This window comes from Furipterus horrens, unplaced genomic scaffold, assembly GCF_987537825.1.
Source record: "Furipterus horrens unplaced genomic scaffold, mFurHor1.1.pri manual_scaffold_3, whole genome shotgun sequence".
Taxonomy (NCBI): domain Eukaryota; kingdom Metazoa; phylum Chordata; class Mammalia; order Chiroptera; family Furipteridae; genus Furipterus; species Furipterus horrens.
This window is the reverse complement of record NW_028327173.1, coordinates 23,731,829-23,752,265: the sequence shown is the minus strand read 5'-3', so window position 1 is coordinate 23,752,265 and position 20,437 is coordinate 23,731,829. Positions and strand designations below refer to the sequence as shown.

The 20,437-nt window shown below is 38.1% G+C and overlaps 1 protein-coding gene across 1 annotated transcript in view; it reads right to left on the bottom strand.

The window, feature by feature from the left end:
- The window catches only part of THRAP3 (thyroid hormone receptor associated protein 3), a 48,799-nt gene that overhangs the window by 16,707 nt on the left and 11,655 nt on the right, over positions 1 to 20,437 (bottom strand). Inside the window, exon 3 of the mRNA XM_090269119.1 lies at positions 2,219 to 2,390. Within this exon, the coding sequence (XP_090125245.1) occupies positions 2,219 to 2,355 (137 nt within the window). The 5' untranslated portion in view covers positions 2,356 to 2,390. The remainder of the gene's footprint in view (positions 1 to 2,218; positions 2,391 to 20,437) is intronic.

Here is a 20,437-nt window from a genome sequence, read left to right as displayed (position 1 = left end):
AGAGAAATTCCTCCAAAACAATAATCTTCTAGGTATAAGATAGCACAGAGTGGCTCTAGACCTACCCCAGCACATATTGCCTGCCTAAGATATTTTTCCCTCATTTGCCAAGTCAATGACCATGCCAAACGACCTGCAGAATAAGGGAAAGAGCCTTGTCCCGACAGATATGCCCAAAGTTAGAGTTATCACAAATACTTCAAAGGTGGTTAACATTTTTCAATTTGATTTGTGTCAGTTCTATTTTGTCTCGGTTTTGGTTGTACAGCCTCTTGTTTTGGAACCAATTACTTAGTTTCCATTTACTAGATAAGTTTTAAAATGTTACCTTTCAGAACCAAAGGAGCTAAAATTGAGGTTTAATTGGGCCAAACCAAAAGACTCTGGGTGCAAGGTCAGAGTTACCAAGAGTCTTCGCTCAGTCCCAAGGTCCTGCTAGTAACTTCTTGACACAGGTGTAAATTTATTTAGTCGGTTTTTCCTCTACTTTTTTTGTTGAGGTTGAAAAGATGGGATAAAATTTTACTTATATAGGCTCTAACACGATTAGGCTTGACTAGGGCTTGAACAAAGTTTGGGATGAAAATGCATGCCCCAAAAAACATGAGAGAAAAAGAAAAAGTAAGGGTGGTTGCCCTCAAGGTGTAATGTTATCTTTTAAAAAAAAAAACCTAATATTTATTTTATTTGAGGGAAAGACTCAAAATTTCTAACTTCCTGTTCCACACTGTATTGGAGTCATCAATACTTATGCACACCTACTCTTCATTCAACCTCTGGTCTAAAATTAATTTTCAGATAGGTTTCTCACAGATTCCATTTCAGAAATTAACTTGTTAGGAGGCAAGAAAAAAAAAGTCCCACCAACCATTTGTTTAACAGGCTCTTTTAGAACTACTATGGAACTATCAAAAATAAAGCTTTTAATAACAACTTTTCCTGAGGTTTATTTTAAATTTCACAATCAATTCATTTAAGAAAAGAATTCTAGCCCTGGTCAGTGTGGTTCAGTTGGTTGGAGCATTGTCCCATAAATTCAAAGGCTGTGTGTTCAATTCCTGGTCAGGGCACATACCTGGGTTGCAGGTTAGAGACCCGGTTGGGGCATGTGCAAGAAGCAGCTGATTAATGTTTCTCTCCCTCTCCCCATCCTGTCCCCCTCTCTAAAATCAGTAAGCATGTTCTCAGATGAGAATAAAAAAGAAAGGGGGAAGGGGAAGGGAAGGAAGGAAGAAAGAGAGAAAGAGAGAGAAAGGTAGGAAGGAAAGGATTCTAGAAAACCATCAGAAATAAACAGGAGGGGTTCCAAGTGGCAAAGTTGAGAAATTACCATCTTGCCTAGTGCAATTCTGACCAAAAATGATATTGTACAAAGATTCCCCCCCCCTTTGGTATTTAAATATATCAGTCTTTCCCTAATGCACATATAGAAACTTGTACCTACTGAAAGGTTCTTATTTACTCACAGAAGAAAATTAAAAGTCTGAAAGAATGAAAAACCCAACTCACAACACATCAAGAGGAAAAGACACTGGAGGTTTGGCGTCCTATTCCAAGACATAATTGAAATAGGAAAATCCCACCTAAAGGTGTGAAAACTGACTGAATCAAAAATTAGCAATAAATTAAAAATAATTATTTGCACATTTAGTAAAACAAAGTGATGTCTATAATAATGACTTTTTAAAATCAGTTTTAAGATGAGTTTACTAAATAGATGCAGCTTGTTAGTAACCAGCACATGTGAATACAAATGACTCCTGATAAGTTTTTTAACATTTATTTTAGTGGGTTAAGACTTCTTTTCCGTGCAATGTTGATCATACTATATTAATCCTCTTAGTTTATCTTCTCTTTCCTGATGAATATAAACTTGGGTCCAAGCCTCCAAAAAATACTTCACTGAAAAATAATCAGATGTAGAGATTTGAAGAGCTCAAATTTTTTAAAAAACATTCTTTCTTCCAAAGTAGATGAGAAATAGTGTGTGCTGGCAGAGGAGGAAAGGAATTAGACAAACAGTATGGCAAGGAAAGCTGATTTGGATTCACTGCATTTGAAGAAACCCTGGAATATCTTACAGCCCAACCACCACTTCAAGCCAACTAACCCCCCACCCTCCATGTGACATTCACAGAAAAAAATCTAACAGAAGATCTCCAAAGACCCATCTGGCCCAATGCAATGATAATCTCAATATACAATCACACCCACTTACCTCAGCCTGCGCTTCCTTGAACGAGAGATAGATCGACTTCGGGATCGAGACTTCGAAAATGAACGAGAACGAGATCTTGATGCAGATCTTGAGCGAGAAGAACGAGATCCAGACTTTGATTTGTTTGTTTTTGACATCTCTGTAGAAAGGATCAGTCTCTTCTCAATTATACCTAATGTAAGAAAATAGATTCAAACAAATGAGTGGGTGGGTCCCTTTGCAAACTTAACTTCTCTGGACAATTAGAAACAATTTTTTTAAAAAAATACAGATGAAATAACTGATTAAAAGGAAACCTCTTTGGCCTTTCATCAGAAAGGATTTGACTTCTAAGCCAGCAAATGGAAAACTTGACTGTAACTCAAACCAGAGAACACTATAAAACACAGGCAAAACAGAGAAGAGCTAGCAATATTTGGTGCACAGTCTTTTCTCAATATGCAAACAAGTTCTGTGAACTAAGTTAGATAACCTGAAATGACCTGGGACAAGTTTTTCCCAGTTCTAAAAGAAGAAACCATATGCAGTGATATTTTGGTTATGGTCTATCTTGGAAATGGCACACATATGACCATTTCTCTAATCCCTGGACCTTGAAGTTGTGAAGCATATCCTTAATATTTATCTCTAAGGAAAAGCTTTTAAGCCCTGGCGGTGTGGCTCAGGTTTTAAAACTGTAAGAGTATTCTCATATATTTTAATACCATACATGTACATACTACAGCTGGTAAAATACAGGATATTAATTCATAAACACAGGACTAAAGTAATTTATAAAGTGAACCACCATCACTTTCTTCTAGCTAGTCATTACCATCAACCTTCTTTTAGGGTCATTTTTCTCCCATGAAAAAACAAAAATTGTCCTTTTGCTTTTCTTTCCCCCACCACAGGAATGGACAGAATGCCTCAGAGTTGCCCTGACAAGTGACCACTGGGTTTGGTCAGCAAGGTACACTGTCAAGATGACTTATTTATTCTTCTTTATACCCTACTAGAACTTTGGGCATCTTCCAAGGAGAAAAAACTTCAAGTGCTAAAGCACGTGTCTACCACAGACCAGGGACAATAAAGGACCTGTCAAAGATCACAAAGCGAGGAAAGAGCCAAACCAGGCCGCAGCTCGAGGGCTCACGCCATCACAGCTCGCTGTCTCACTGCTCAGAAAACGATTATTTTAAGTAATGCTGCTCCTAAGCTTGTGAAGGGAATATAATAACTAACAAATATTTCAGCCTCTCCTACCTCACAGATTTCCTTGTTTTGAGATCTCAGCTCAAAAGCTATCTGATCAGCGGTTTGCCCTGGCCATCCAATCAAAAGGAGCTACCCATTCTCTAGGGTCTAATCCAGTACCTTGTTTTCTTTCTCCAGAGAACACAATCCAGTACCTGAAAACTATCTTGTTTACTTTTTTGTTTTTTCATCTTTACCCAGCTATCAGAAGTAAGCTTTCTACCAGCAGAAATCTCATCTTTCTTATTTACTTAATGCCCAAAAGTATTAAAATAAAAAACGGAAACCAGCCTTGAAATTCCCCCAAGCAGACAAAATCAGTGCAGTCATACAAATAAAGCTTAATTTAGCTTATTTGCAAGACTACCTTGACCTGTGCCATTTCTTGCTTATGCCTCTAGAAATCAAAACAAAACTTGAACTGTTTCCCAAGGTTGATATGAAGTAACAAATGAAAATTCTAATATTATAACCAATTACTGTGAAGAACAGTCAGTTTTCTCACTATATAATTATGCTGCTTTGTAACAATATATATCCCTGAGCCTCAAACATGTTTTGGTTTGAGTGCTCCTGGTTTGCAAATTGTGCTTTTACTAATAACTACTTCAGCAATTAATTGGTTTTACTTCTGTTATTTATGAACTTTTGTTAACAAAAAGTTTTTTAATGTTTTTTTATGAACTTAATTTTATCCTCAAAGAGGGCATCATTATGTTCCATTTTACAGATTTACACCCAGCCAACCTGGCTGCAAGCCAGTGTTCTTAATAACTATTATTCCACACACAAGTCATTCACAGATCCGTAGAAATAATATGCATCTCCTCCACTCTTACCAAGTTTAGGATGTGGTAAAGGAGGCAAAAGATAGAAAGGTGGTATTTGTTTTGAATTATTATATTCAAGTTTCAAATATGAATTTTAAGAACTTCTAGAAAGGCAGAAAGTCCAGGAAGCTGCTTTAACTCCAACTCATAGTAGAAACCACCACAATCTCAGAGACACAAGTGACAGAGGTCTAAGAAACCGCTAGGAAGCCAGACAAAGTGTGACAAAGAAGAGACTGCTTAATGAGGACACCGAAGACTTACAGTCTAGATCCTGCCAAAAGGACCAATCTGTTGTGTGCTCTACCAAGGTCACAGAGACTTGGAGCCAAGTTTTGGCAGCAGTGTCACTGTATGAAGCCAGGGTAGAGTAGTAAGTTACTCAGAGATAGGAGGTGGAGGTATAAACGGGTAACTTATAGAAACTGAATAATAAAAATATATTTGCTTTGCTTATTGGCCTTCAAGCATTTTTGGGGTTCTCTGGGTTCATTCTTGCTGAATGGTTTTTTTCTGTCACAAGTTTAGGGACACAGCTTTGCCTAGCAACATCTCTGTCTCATCTTCAATTTTAGCTTGGGCCAGAAATAAAAATCCTTTAGATCAGTTACACAACAGGTGGACAATGTCAAACTTTAAAAGAAAAAGAAAGGGTTACAGTGGAAAAGTTAATAGTCATTTCAACCCCCAGAAACTGGAAAATTAAGAAGTTAATTTTCATTAAGAGAAAAAGTTGTCATCTAAATACATACAGAACCAAACTTAACACGTCTACATATATTAAACTTACTAGAACTGGCAAGTATACTCAAGAGTGGGAATACTGCAATACCACCCCCACATACTACTGCAACTTCTTTAATGTGGATTAAAACTGATTAATTTTTATGTTTTAAAAGACTTTATTTACTTTTAGAGATAAGGGAAGTGGGTAGAAAGAGAGGGAGAGAAACATAGATGTGAAAGAGAAACATCAATCAGTTGTCTCTCGCATGCACCCCAATGGGGGACAGAACCCGCAACCCTGGCATGTGCACTGACTGGGAATCGAACCCACGACCTTTCCCTTTGCAGGACGACGTCCAACCAACTGAGCCTCACTGGTCAGGGCTGAAACTAATTTTTAAAACACCATTATACCTTGAGAATTAAGTGGAATAACTTTGGACAATACAAACCACAGGTGGAAATAAATCAATGAAACACCTGATTCATTCAGAAGGACTCTATCTAGACAATAGGTAAACAATGGTAAATTAAAGTAGACTTGGTCCTTGCCTTTATGGAGTTTATAATCTAGGTACACACAGATAAATAAGCAACCAAGCAAAATTGTAGTTACAAATCCTGGTAAGTACTAGAAAGAAGACAAAGAAAACATTATGTCGGCAAATATATGCAGTGTGGTAATTATTTAGAAAGGATGATCAAGAGGTGATATTTAAAGCTGTCACCTTAAGATTAAGAAAGAACAAGTTGGAAAAAATACAATTTAAAAAAACCATAAAAAGGAAAGGAAAAATAGGAACAAGTTACAGAGTTGCCAGCAATGTGTGTGGGTTTTCTATGCAGAACCTAATATAAGAGGTTTTATTAATCTTATTTATGTTCAATAATTTAATGTTGGCACTCCATAGCTGTTCTAATCTGCATTTCTTTATTATTCAGGCTGAACATATATTCACACTAGTTTACTATTTTAAAAAAGACATTTTGATAGAACAAATCTATCCACTATGTGATATGGCAACATTATAAATTGTAAAGACAATAACTAATGAAAGATGTTACCTCTCATTCTTTTTATGTAAATGATATATGCATATCTTTAGAAAAATTGTCAAATAGAGTCCAAGTCTTAACCATTAATTTTCATAAGTCTGTATCTGTTTTGGACCGTAAGCCTTATTTATAATAATTAAAACAAGTTTCTAATTTAAAAGAGCAAGTCACATGAAAAAGGGAAGTATCCAAAAGATGTGAAGTTTCTTCTCTCAATATACATAAATATATAATATCGGTATAAGGTAGGAATAATTGTAACTAAAGCCAGCTGATAAAATTACCAAAATTCATTCAAAACAACTCTCAGTTCTGTATGGAAGGCCTTCAAACTTCACATACACACAGCTTTTCCCACTTCTGACATTCCTTCCATGTCTGTGCTCTAAAAATATGATGGGAAGTAAGACAGACAAATACTACCTCGAAAATCAATTTAGCACCTTTTACATGTTTGGTTTCTGTTCAAACTATAATTTCCCCAAAAGGAAGTCTTACTTCTTCAATAATGCCTACTCTTCCTGGCTGGACATGCTGTTTCATTAAGAACACTGTGCAAAAAAATGCAGTCCCTACAGAACTATGGCATAACATGACAGCTCATGGCTATGACACACGCCTTAGGTAAAAATATGACTTCTCAACACAACTGTCTCGGGTAAAATTATTCTCACAATTAAGGTAAGGTAGACATGTTCCTACACTAGCATTATAAAAGAATCCACCTAGTGATCAATACGGTCTATTTGACAGCTTTGATCAACAGTTAATATTTATTGATAGGCAGGATCAAAACCGAAATTATTTACTGGAGGGCAGGCCCTTTGTAGTACAGGCTTTACCCACTAAGTGAGTATTCCAGGAACCTATCTGTATCTGTGTAGCAGCTGACAGTGTGAGAGGCTCCATTTAGCTTCAGTGAAATTTTTTTTGAAGACTCAACACGTTTGCCCATTTCATGACGGGTGATTTATGAGCGCACCTGATCACACTGCACTGAGTGTTCAGCAGTTTTTGACCAAAAACATGCCCCACCCTTCCTATTCACCGAGCACCTTTTTTTTGTTTCCCAGTGAAAAAGTCCTCAAAGGGAAACATTTTACCATGTGGAAGAGGTGAAAGAAAAAGAAAGAAAAAAACAGCAGAAGCACTACAGGGCATCAAAATCAAAGAGTTCAAAAATTGTTTTGAGCAGTGGAAAAAACGTCTCAATAGTTGTATTGCATCAGATGGAGAGTACTTTGAAGGTGAACTGAAGTTTAAACATGTAAGAATAAATACACAATTTTTAATAAATTCTTGGGTTCTTTTTTTCGTGGGGGAGGGGGCTCCCTCATATTATGTGTTTGGCAAGTTGGATGCAGAAATAGTAAGACCTAGTTCCTAAACTCCCAGTTAAGGGCCTAGTATGACCCAGATTATCCTCAACTTGGCAACAGTTGTCAGATGACATGGTTTCATATCCACATTATTACCCACTATGCCAATGAATCAATTCTTGTTTGTTCTCCTTCACTTGCTGTACTCAACTTAATGTGATTCTCCAAATGTGACCAAATATAGAATTATTTAAACACTATTAATGGATTCTAAGATTTCTCTTTCTGGCAGCCATACCACATGTTGATCCAGAGTGGGCTCTGAGTCACTAAAGCGCCGAGGTTCTTTTTCATAAACCTTCTTCAAATGCAAGATGTCCTCCATCTTATATTTATACAACTATTGTTTTGTCGTCCCCCCCAACCCTTTTTATTTAAAACTCAAGTGTAGAATTTCTTTTCTTTTTTTAAAGATTTTTATTTATTTATCTTTAGAGAGAGTAGGGAGGGAGAAACAGAGGGAGAGAAACATCAATGTGTGTTTGCCTCTTGTACAACCCCAACTGGGGATCTGGTTCACAACCCAGACATGTGCCCTGACTGGGAATCAAACCGGCGACACTTTGGTTCGCAGGCCAGCACTCAATCCTGAGCCATACCAACCAGGGCCCCAAGTGTATTATTTCAAACAGCCCTTTGAAATCATTTGACACAATTTTGTCACTTGGAGCAAGGGTTCATTTTCAAACTGCTCTGCAGAGCCACTTCAGAGGACAGTTTCCAGACCCATCACCCCTTTCAAAGCCCAGGCCTTCTCCATGCAAACCACTTGTCTAATTACCAGGCAGATCAATGGTCCTTGAAAGAACACAGCTCTTGGAAGAAGAGATGCATTTTACTTAAAACAAAATGCAATAAAGGTCTTAAGATATATAATTACATGGCTTTTACAGCATTCAAAACACAGATCTTATTTTTCAACTCCAAGAAAAGGGAATAATATTGGCAGAGAAGGCCAAAGCAAGCTTCTCTAAATCAAAACCCCTCAAAGATAAGAAAGAATTAAATTACTCCTCTCCCTTTCTCACTCCAGATTAAGTTTCTTCTTAGTGTCCCCAGTGCTCTACCAGCATTGTACTCAGCACATGATAGATGTCTGCTGAATTCACTACAACAAACATTTTGGGAGTATTTACTAGTTTGCCCCATGTTTGGAAACCTGTGGGTAGCCTATTGAGAGGTTATATTTGGCAGGAGATTAGGTTTCTAAAATTAAGTAGTGCCAAATAAAGCCTCCCAATAGGCTACCCTGGGGTTCCAACCTTGACAACCTACATGGCTAGGCTACATAGAAACCACACTAGTATCTTGCATAAGTATTAGGCTTATATTCAAAAAGGTCTTCTCAGAAAATACATAACTGTTTATTTTTATAGAAAGAAGATTCACTACCAGTCAAGCAAATAAAAATGCAAGGCAAAAACACTGTAACTTGAAAACAAAATAGTAACATAAAACAGACCCACAGCCACCCTAAAATGTCAAATCAATTCAAAACTAAGTCCTTTAAAGCTCTCTTAACCCATGGAAGGATATGGAAATTGAATTGGGCCAGGAAATTAGTGCCTGTGGCAAACAGTTTGAGTTCTGGATATCTACATGTGTTTTTTTAATTGAATGTATTGTGGTGAAACTGATTAATAAAATTATATAGGTTTCAGGTGTACAATTCTGTGATACATCACCTGTATATTGTATTGTGTGCTCACCACCCCACGTCGCCTTCCATCACTGTTTATCCCCCCGATAGCCTCTTCTATCTCCCCTCACCTAAGTGTTTTAAATGGCTTCACTACTGTAATTTAATGTCTATATAGGGCTTTGCTGGGCAAATCACTCTTTTGATTTCCTTTTCTCAAACTCATTATCTTGCAGGATATATTCAATTTCAAGAAATTTCATGTACCTTAAAAGGCATATCAGGAGCATTCTCATGGTGTTAACTCCCATTTCAATGTCGACATTACAACCAATTAAAGACCAAACCATGTTTGAGGTATTCTGATAAACACGAGCCTCTTTTTCTAGCAGCACCTGCTCCCCTGCAGCAATAAAGCATAGAAGTACCTTTATCACAAAACTTTCATTACAAATTCTTACTCCAAGGTATCATGACAGAAAAGCCAAGTATTAGTTCAAGGAAGCAAAAGTGTTACAGGTCTCAAATAAGATCTAAGCCTAAGAACTTCAGGACAGGATCAATAAATATCACCCTTTAAAAGGAAACTAATGGTCAAAACAAAGGTTAAGAGCTATCACCTATGGAAATCTTTCCAAGAAATAACCCTCAAAAAAGAGATGCAAAAATCTCAGCATAAGACTCTAATTTAAGAAGTAAATACCACTAAGATACACTAAAACACTGAAATGCACATCATCTATGAGTATATAAACATACAAGTTTTAGTAATAAATAATGAATACTAAAGTAGGAAATTGAAGTCCAGAGACAAAGGTGGCCAAGGTTTAATAACCCATAATAATTATCTAAAGAAAAATATCCACATAACCCTTGCCAGGGTGGCTCAGCTGGTTGGAGCATCGTCCTATACACCAAAAGGTTGTGGTTTCAATTTCTGGTCAGGGCATGTACCTAAGAATGTGAATCCAATCTCCAGTCAGGGCATGTATGGGAGGCAACCAATCGATATTTCCCTCTCTCCTCCTCCCCCTCCCTCTCTAAAATCTATAAACATATATATTTTTTAGTTTTTAAAAAGAAACATGCCCACCTAGAAGTAGGGGGACCAGAGTTCCAACCTAAAAGTTAACCAAGATTTTTGCCCTGCTTCTGGCTGAGAAAGACTGGGGGTCGGGGGGTGGAGTGTCATTTGTATTTAGCCATGTAAAGTTTATAGAATATTTATGTTGACAATGGGGGAAAGGATTTTAAATTGGACTCTCTTAAAAGGCTAGGATATATCATTTCCTCAAGTAGGATAATTCAGCTACCCTGATTTGATTGACCTACTTAAGAACGTCTAGCTCCTCCTGTTCTATATTGAATATGTTCATCAAATACCCTTCTAACTTGGAATTTAGTCTCTGGATGGACCCTTCTACCAGAAAAGACTGCCCTAAGCAAACACTGGCTTTCCTGGTAGGTCGGTATCCACTGGAAATTGAGTCCCTGGTACTTTATCAATAACAATTGCTAACATTTACTAAGATGTGCCAGACAAAAAGCTAGGACTCTTCAGCATTATCTCATTTATACACACGAACTTCATTAAGTGCTATGCTATACCCATTTTACAGAAGAGGAAATGAGGACTTACAGAGTTGATAACGTGTCCTCGCCCAAAGTTCTATAGCTCGTTAAATTCAGAATGCAAACAATAACATTATGCCGGAGCCATGGAGCCTCCGTTACCTTATGGCTTATCCCCATGGCATACCTCTCCCATCAAGTCTCTTGTGAATTTGACTGGTTAAAAATAAAAATCAATCTCAGAAGCATAATTACCTTGAACCACAGGAGCTCAGAGGCTTAACTAAAGCAGCCAACGGCTCTCCTCCCCTTCCCCTATCTCTAACTTATAACATATGCAGAAAATGTACATAGGCTCTACCTGAAATCTCAGAACATCCAGTGCAAAAACAAGTCCCTTGCCAAAGATGGCAGGAATATTTCTGCTACAGATGACTTCAGAAAGCCTAAACTAGGAAAGCTACAGCCAGCTGTTAAAAAAAAAAAAAAAGAAAGAAAGAAAGAAAGAAAAAAATCTACGGATCATAAACATGAAGGTTCATTTCTGTACTTTCAATTTTATTCCATTAATCTGTCATGTTTCCGCTTATGCCAATACCACAGTCTTGATTACTATAGCTTTGTAGTAGTTTTAAAAAGATTTTTTAAATTTATTTTTAGAGAGGGGAAGGGAGGGACAAAGCAATGTGAGAGAGAAACATGGATCAGTTGGTGGCCTCTTGTATGTGACCCTAATGAGGACTGAACCCACAACCATGTACCCTGACTGGGAATCCAACAGATAACCTTTCACTTTGTGGGATGACACTCAGCTAACTTCCTCCTTTTTCAAAACAGTTCTAGCTAGTACCCTAGTTCCTTTAGAAAATTCTTAGGGAAAAAGACACAAAAGATGGAGATAAAGAAAAGATACACGCACACTCTCCTTTCAAGGAGCAGCCGACACCATTCACTTTTCCTTCTTCCCCCACTTCTTTCTTCACAGGCACATGTCTCCTAAACTCAAAGGCAATAGGCAGCTGGAAGCTTGTCCCAGGCTGATCCCCTGAACCTGTCCCCAAATCCCCTCTTTTCTGTGACTTCCCAGTGAGCTAAGGCAGCCCCGCCTAGGCTCTCCTATTGCTTCTCTTACGCTAAGCCCTTTCTTGTTTCACTGTCCCCATCTTTAATAAACCCATCCTCATAGTCACACCGAAACAACAACAACAGAAGAAAAAAAAAGATACAGCCCTGGCCTGATAGCTCAGGTGATTGGGGTGTCACCCTGACATGCCAAGGTTGCAGGTTCAATCCCTAGGCAGGGCACATACAAGAGTCAACCAATGAATGTATCAATGGGTGGAAAAACAAATTGATGTTTCTCTCTAAGATCAATAAATAAAATTAAAATTAAAGAAAAAAAGAAAAGAAATTCACAATTTGCAAAGGACTGTAGGCAAAGCAGTGGGCCTGATTTCTGCTTTGTATGCCTCTGGGTAGTTACGGGTAGAAAAGCAGAGCTCAGGTGAAATACTAAACATGTTTACTATTTTATGCTTTTCTCAGGAGATTACCCTCTCCTGTGTAAGATGGAGGGAAGAGGGAAACAGAATAAAGAGCAGCTGTGGGTATCTCTAGGGTAAAAAAAATTATCACTAGAATTCTCAAACTTTAAATAGTGCGTTATATGGAATTTGGTAGAACTTGCTTTAAAAATGTGTAATATGTAGGTATAGGTGTACATATAAGACACCTCTATGCCCTGACCAGTATGGCTCAGTTAACTGGGCATTGTCCCACAAAGCAAAAGGTCGCTGTTTTGATTTCCGGTCAGGGCACATGCCTAGGTTGCGGGCCAGATCCCCAGCTGGGGGCGAGCAAGAGGCAACCACACATTGATGTTTCTCTCCCTCTCTTTCTCCCTCCCTTCCCCTCTCTATAAAATCAATCAATAAATAAAGCCATATCTATACAAGCACATGAAGCAAACTGTAAACAGTGGTTACCTCTGTGGAGCAGGAAGAAAGGTACAGAAAGGAAGAAAGGATGGACCATTTGCTTCTTACTTTACATATAATTGTTTAGTAATCACATAAATGGCTTCCTACATTATGCTAAAAAAGACTTGGTGACATTCATAGATAATGCTGTTGATTCTTTTATCCTTAATGTAAAATCGAAATGTCTACCTATTTTATTTCTAAGAGATTTTTAAAATCTAACATAGTAATTCCCACATGACCCTAAATAAATAAAACTGACTTCAATCACTAAAAGTCCAATTCAGGAGATTTACTACAATGGAGTTGTTTTGTTCTTTCAAAACTTTAAAGAAGGTTAAGAAAGGCCAGCCTTATACTCAACTGGGCTCTATTTTTTAAAAGTCGTTTTTATTATGGAAGTGTTGATTCAAACATATACAACAGCAGAAAAAGATAATGTAAGAAACCCAAATGTGCCCATCATCCATCTTCAAAAACAATCAACTCCGTGCAGGTAGGCTCCATTCACGGCCTAACCTAGTAAGTCTGTGTGGATACTGCCAGTCTCTGCAGCTATTTTCCCATACCTTTTCCCTAAAACACCAGAGAATCCTTTCCTTAAAAACCCAAACATGCATTTGGAGTGGTCCCTTCTCCAAGTTCTCAAAAAGTGCAAGAGGAATATAACCTCTTCACAAAGAAGACTCAAGCAGACCCTTCATTTCTGTTCCACCAAAAGTACCAAGTTTCAGATAGCCACAGATGTAAAAGGAAGCAATTAAGTGAAACTGGTGAGGGTGGCATGGTTTTGTCTAAAGTTAGAGGGAAGGAGAGCCGGGAGATGGAGCCTCCCTGGGACTGGGCTGCTCCTGATTTCATCTTTCAGCAGGAGGAATGAGGTAAAGCCACAGCCAAAGTGGCCCAGAGCCTCGAGGAGCTGATGAGCAAGGAAGGGTCTTGGATCGTCTGTACAAAAGGGCACCAGAGGATGCCCTTTGTTCAGATGCTTAAACACAAACCCGAAGGGGAAAAGAACAGACTCAGCTTGGGCACTACTGAGGGACTGAGGTGGTGAAAAAGTCCATCTGTCTGTTTCATCCAGGGCTGTTGGCCTATCTTTCTTCTCTGGTCTTCTCACACTTTACTCCTACCCTGACAATAACGAGACATCACTCTTCCAAACTGATCAGCTCTTCAGCTGGCCTTTTTTTAAACCACCATTTTTAGCCTGGTGCAGACAGACATGGCAGTGAAGATGAATTTGTGCCTTATTTTCCTTCAAAGTATAGAATCCTAGACTTCTCTGCTTGTAATATGACCTACCCACCCAGATACTTTGTACATCTCTGGGCTTCAAGGAGGACCACATGAATTCAAGACTGAAAAACTATCCCTGCCATGACTTTTGCGTATATACTATATGTAATAATACATACATACATACTATGGATCGAATGTGTCCCCTACCCCCAATTCAGATGTTGAAGCCCTATCCCACCATGTGATATGAAGGTATTTGGAGATGGGGCCTTCAGAAGGTAATCAAGGTTAGATGAGGTCATGACGGTGGGGCTTTCATGTTGGGATTACTACCCTTATAAGGAGAGGAGACAAAGAGATATCTCTGCCATGTGAGGATACAGCGAGAATAAGGCTGTCTACAAGCCAAGAAGAGCACTCTCACCAGAACCCAACCATGCTGCCACCCTGATCCTGGACTTCCAGTCCTCAGAACTGTGAAAAATAAATGTTGTGTAAACCAAAAAAACAAACAAACCACCAAAAAAACAAAAACACACCAAACATGCAATGAAGGGACCAAATAGCTGACCCTCTACATGCTTGTCCATTTGTGTTCTGCAAATAAGTCTGAAAGGAGAGTCATTTATCAGCAAATAACAATCACCCCAATTTAAGTTCAAAGACATTTTAAGGAAATTCCAAAGTATAACGTTAAAATATTTCCTCATTACAGGACATGAATAGTCCAAAATACCAATCTTACTGTGGGCTGTTTCATCAACTTGTTTTTAGAAGCATGAATACTGCATAACAGCTGAGAAGATTATGAGAAGGGAGAAAAATACACATTAATAAACTACATTTTTTGATTAGCAACCCCAAAAAGCTAAGGCCTCAAACTCTATAGTCCAAAATCCACTGTAAAAATTGTGAGCTCACTTTAACTGCTTGTTTGGCATATACAGAAATATTTAACATTGTAATTTTTTTTTTAAGATTTTATTTATTTATTTTTAGTGAGAGGGGAAGGTAGGGAGAATGAGAGGGAGAGAAACATCAATGTGTGGTTGCCTCTCGCATGCCCCGAACTGGGGACCTGGCCTGCAACCCAGGTATGTGCCCTGACTGGGAATCCAATCTGCGACCCTTTGGTGCGCTTCATCCACTGAGCCACACCAGCCAGGGGAACACTGTAATTGTTCTTACCAGTGTACTTTTATGCCAAGTCTTACTAGCAACTACCCTGAAAGTAACTTTTATTAATGAGACATATAGTTTACTTATTTATGTTAACAATAGACCTGTTTAAAAGACAAATTTTCAACTGTCCTTAAGGGTTGTCAGGCTAGAAAGAGAATTCAAAGGGAGGAATCAGCTCCATAAACTTCACAGAAACAATTCAGCACTGAGCCACCTGTGTTCAGAACCAGGAGATTAAGGGGACAATCATAAGACTCACACCTCCACTCAAACAGTATCTGGCAACTGATTCTTATGTCAGGGTAACTGCAGAAACAAAAGGCCCAAATATGTGTATTTATCCACTACATTAAACAAAAAACTTATGTTAGCTGTTCATGGATACATGGATAATTTTTCTAAGTTGAGCAGTTTCCCTGAGGGTAAAGTCTGAAGTAACTTACAAGTACAGCAATTAAGGAATGGCAAGACTGGCATAAAAGTACACATGGATTATTTATAATAAGAAAAGAGGTTTTTTCCCTAAGGTCAAGAATATTGCCAATGTGGGAAATACTGGGCTAGCTCATATCCACAAAGGTTCAATTCCAAGTCCTCCAAAAAGTCCACCTCTGTTCTAGCCTTAGCATTGCAAACAGAAACAGAGTTCTCTGTCTCTCAGAAGTCACACGAAACTGCATGGCAAAAAAACCAAAAACACCAGTGACGACTTTTAGCGGTCACTTCAAACTTGAAGAGGGGCAATTCCTTTCTAACATTATTGCTACTTACTTTGAATGCTTTGGGCTGTTCTGATCTGTTGGGACAGAGGTCATCTCCAAAAGCCACCAGAGGTCCTGTGCTCTGTGGGTGGGTGCGCAGACCATGGGCTCCTGGTCTATCTAGCAGGGAGCCCATCTTATCTCAAGCCCAAGCACCAGTCATCAACTAAAACAGCCGATGTGGCTTTAGCATCCTGTTTGGCTATTGCAAACTGCTTTCTTCTCTCCTACCCCTGTCACCCTAAAATATCAAAGACCCCTGGGGGAGGGCAGAACTGATCTTTTTCATTGCCAATGGTGAGCAATGAAAGCTAAAAAAAATAAATAACTGGCACCAAGCAAGTGTTCAAGCACCTCAGATGAGAGAAGTTTACCAAAACCAAATTAATACTCCTAATAAACCCAGACACCCATATTGGGGGCAAGGTTATACCTCTCTGTATCTATTTGTTCATTATTAAAATGAGGATCTGAAACAGCTCTATCACTGACACAAAAACCTTAACAGTTTGCACACACTGAGCAGGACATTCCTCATCCCTCCTTCAGCCATGTCCTAAAAGAGGAATTAAATGCTAAGGGTTAAGCTTCTACTTTTAAAAAAGAACCATCCCTCCATTTCCATCCTATCAAGTCTGAAATTTAATGTAGAAAAAATTATTTATGATTCATATCATAGTCTACTCCTTTATAACAACTAGCCACTCTACCTGAAAGTAGATAGATACTAGCTGATCAGGAGCTTGGCCACTTACCTTCTGACTGTACTTAAATTTTAATTACTTGCATTGGGAGCAATCCACCTACACTAATAAGCTCAGGCAGCACAAACCTCCCCTGGGAAAGGTGAGTCCCCAGCCCGAGTCAGGGCTGTGCAGCAGAGACTCCTGTCAGGGTGAGGACACTGCTGTTGGCTTCTTGCCTTCCCACCTCCAGCAACAGGTCTCACTGCCTTCCTGCTCTTCAGAGAGGAGATTAGTTTCTTGTCCCAATGACATGGCAAACTTTGCCTCTTCCACTTGGCACTTTTTAAAGAAACAGGACCATATTACTTCTCAATAACATGTAAAGGTAGAAGAAATTCAGTGAGATGAGTATTTTCAATTTGACACAAAATATAGCATGCAGAGGGACACTAATTACTTCAGGCCTTATTTCCAGAAGTTTCATAAAACTTTTATTTTTTTTTAACATCAGAAAAAAATATTAAATAATTAAAAATTATGAAGACAAACCTTTGCTGGAAAATCCCTTTATTCATTCTTTCAATCAAACTGCTATTTCTCCACCAGTCAGAAATGAAAACATAGAAGTCTTAAAACAACTGAGATATGATACAATACTCCCAGAAAGCTATCAGTGCTTGAAAAATATTAAAAACATACACAAATAATGAAGTCTGAAGTCACCAGCTTGAAAAAAGTGAGTAAAATAAAATGCATTCTAAAATTTTTACACACCAGCTTCTTTTACTATTAAATATGCTTCCTAAAGGTACTGTGAAGGAATAACAAGTATGCAGGTGGTAAACTCAACTTTACTTGCCAGCACCCTGTGTTGTAAGTATATGGTTTCCCTAATAATGTCACAGCAAAAGGACGTGACTTGGAATAAGAGGAATTCTACAGAACTTTTAAGTAATAATCTCTGTAGATTTCAGTTTATTCTTTCGTGAAATGTGGGTAATACTGGACATACAACTTGATTTCGAAGATTTCAGGATGGGTAGTAGGGTGAACTTTGCCAACACAAACAGGATATTGCACTAAGAGGTGCTTTCTGGAAAGGTAAATACACAGTTATTTCTCAATTTTTTAAAATAGTTTTGCTCTCTCTTTTAAAAAAGTTTCACAATCTCTGTACTTTATAGTTACTTTGGTAAGACTGGTGGTGAATAGATTCTCCAAAAAATAACATTCAGTAAGTACCAAGAGCATTCTTCTATCAAAATTTATTGAATACTTATTTGTGCCACGCATAATGCTATATGCAGCAAACAAGAAAGACAAGTTCCCTGTCCTGTTGTAAACATAGGTAGAAAATTACCTTTTATTATCTCTTCAGGCTCATAATCTGACTTTGGAAATTTTCTTTTGTTTGCACCAGAGTAAAGTCAGAAAAGAAGTCCTAGTAGTGAGAACTTCTCTAAGTCACATCCCCCCTTTGAACTGCCATAGTTTCAAGATTCTAAATTATCTGTCCCTTGCCTACCTCTCCATCATCACCTCAAACCACTGTCTCCCTCTCAATCCCTCTCCCTGAGCCACAATGGCGGTCTCTTTTCCTCGAACAAGCCAGGCGTTAAGAGTCTCAGTACCTTTACATCTGCCATTGTCTCCACATAAACATTCCTCCAGTCTCAAGCACAACTGGCTCCTTTCTCATCCTTCAGAACTCAGCTCGTCACCTACCTGAAAAGGTCTTCCTTTAGTATATATTATCTAGTGAAACGTCACTGCTCCCCCACCCCCAAGTTATCTTGTGGTCCTATTTCTTTCCTAGCAGTCAGAAAAAATCTGAAATTATCTTATCTGCCCCCCAAACTAGAAAGTAAGCTTCCAAGAACAGGAGTCCTATCTGCCTTGCTTGCTACTGGTTTCCCTAGCACAGAGAACAAGCACAGTAACAAGCACTCAAGTGTCTAATGACTGAATCAAAAAGTCAAAAGCAGCCTTAAAAGATAAAAATAAAAATCTTAAGAGGTTAAAATCCAGTACGTTTATTATGCCAACTGACTTCCTATGTACATCTTCTTCTAGTCTTTATTTTTAAATTTCCAATACTTGTCTCTTTTTAGTTTATTTATAATATTTACTTATTTTGTTGACACTATTATAGATGTCCCCATTTCCCCCTACTTTGCCCCCACCCCAAATACTTCAGTTTCTTGAACTGCCATATTTCTGCATGGATAAAAAAAAAAGTATGGAAATAACGAATTATATTTTGTTTGCTGAGGCTGAAGAGGGAAGAAAGGCTTGCATCACCAAGTATTTAAAAGTGAATAGGCTACAATAATAAAAGCACTGAGTATTAACACAAGATTAGACAGCTAAATAAAACACAAAGTTTAGAAATATATCATATGATACACCCTTACAAAGGTGGATTTTCAACTCATTAGGAAAAAGGATAAATCAATAGTTGGGGAAACTAAAATAGAGCACTATTCAGCCTTAAAAAAAGAATTCTGCAATATGTGACAATATGAGTGAACCCTGAAGACATTATGCTAAATGAAGTAAGTCAGTCACAGAAAGACAAATACTGCACGATTATACTTGTACAAACAAGGTATCTAAATCACTAGACATGGCTCACAGATTTAAAGAGTGGAAGTTTGGTTGTCAGGGATCTAGGGGAGGAAGAAACGGGCAGTTATTAATTGATGTGCACCAAGTTGCACGTAGTGAACAATGTACTTACACACTTAAAATCTATTAAAAGGTGGATCTCATCTTAAGTGTTCTTACCACAATAAAATAAATAACTCATTATCCATGATGTTAGCAAATTAAAAAGCGTTTGTGAGATGGGGAGAAAATGGTTTGTATTTTAATGCAATTGGAATCCCTGACTCATATGGGAAAATTTAAAGAACCAACTATTGCCACTTTATCCTGGCAGCTGCAGGAGACCAAGGCTGTTTAGAGCTGTATAAAGAAGTAGGACTGCCCTGGCTGGTATGGCCCAGCGGACTGAGCGCTGGTCTGAGAACCAAAATGTTGCAGGTTCGATTCCTAGTCAGGGCACATGTCTGGGTTGTGGGACAGGTCCCCCCAGGTGGGGGCGTGCGAGAGACAACCACCTGGTATTTCCCTCACACATCGATGTTTCTTTCACTCTCTTTCTCCTTCCCCTCTCTGAAAATAAATAACATCTTAAAAATAAATAAAGTAGGACTAAACAAAATTCTTGGAATATACAAATACACATATATATATTAACACAAGTGAAAAACCACAACAAAGGTTAAAAAACATAGCCAAGAACAGCTCCCAGAAAGCAGAACAAAAACAGAGAAGGAAATAACAAAAATAAAAAGAGACTAATTTGGAGGATCAATTAAAAAATCCAACATCCAAACAATAATTTCAGAAAGAGAGAAAATAAAGGGGAGAAAAATCAACAACAAAATTCTAGAAAATTTCCCAGAACTCAGGGACATTAAGTTTCCATCTACTCAGTGACCAGCACACTGAATGAGAAGAGCCAAAATAATAACACCATTATGAAATTTCACAACATTGGGGAAGTTTTAAAGTTTCAGAGGCTATATACAGGTTATATGCAAAGGTAACTGAAATCTCACCAACACTGAAAGCCGAAAGAGAATAGAGCAGTGCCTACAAAATTATGAAAAATATTATTTCCGAACTAGAATACTATACCCAAGCCAAACCAACGAATAATATAAGGGCAGAATAAAGGCATTCTTATATATGCATATCTGAAACTTTACATCTTCTATACCCTTTCTCATTAAGCTAATGGAAAAAGGTGCTCCTCCAAAACAAGAGATTAAGTCATGAAGGATATTGGGAAAAGATAATAGGATCCAGCGTGAGAGAGGCAGGAAACATCACCAGGATGTTGATGCTGGGATGGCATGTTTGA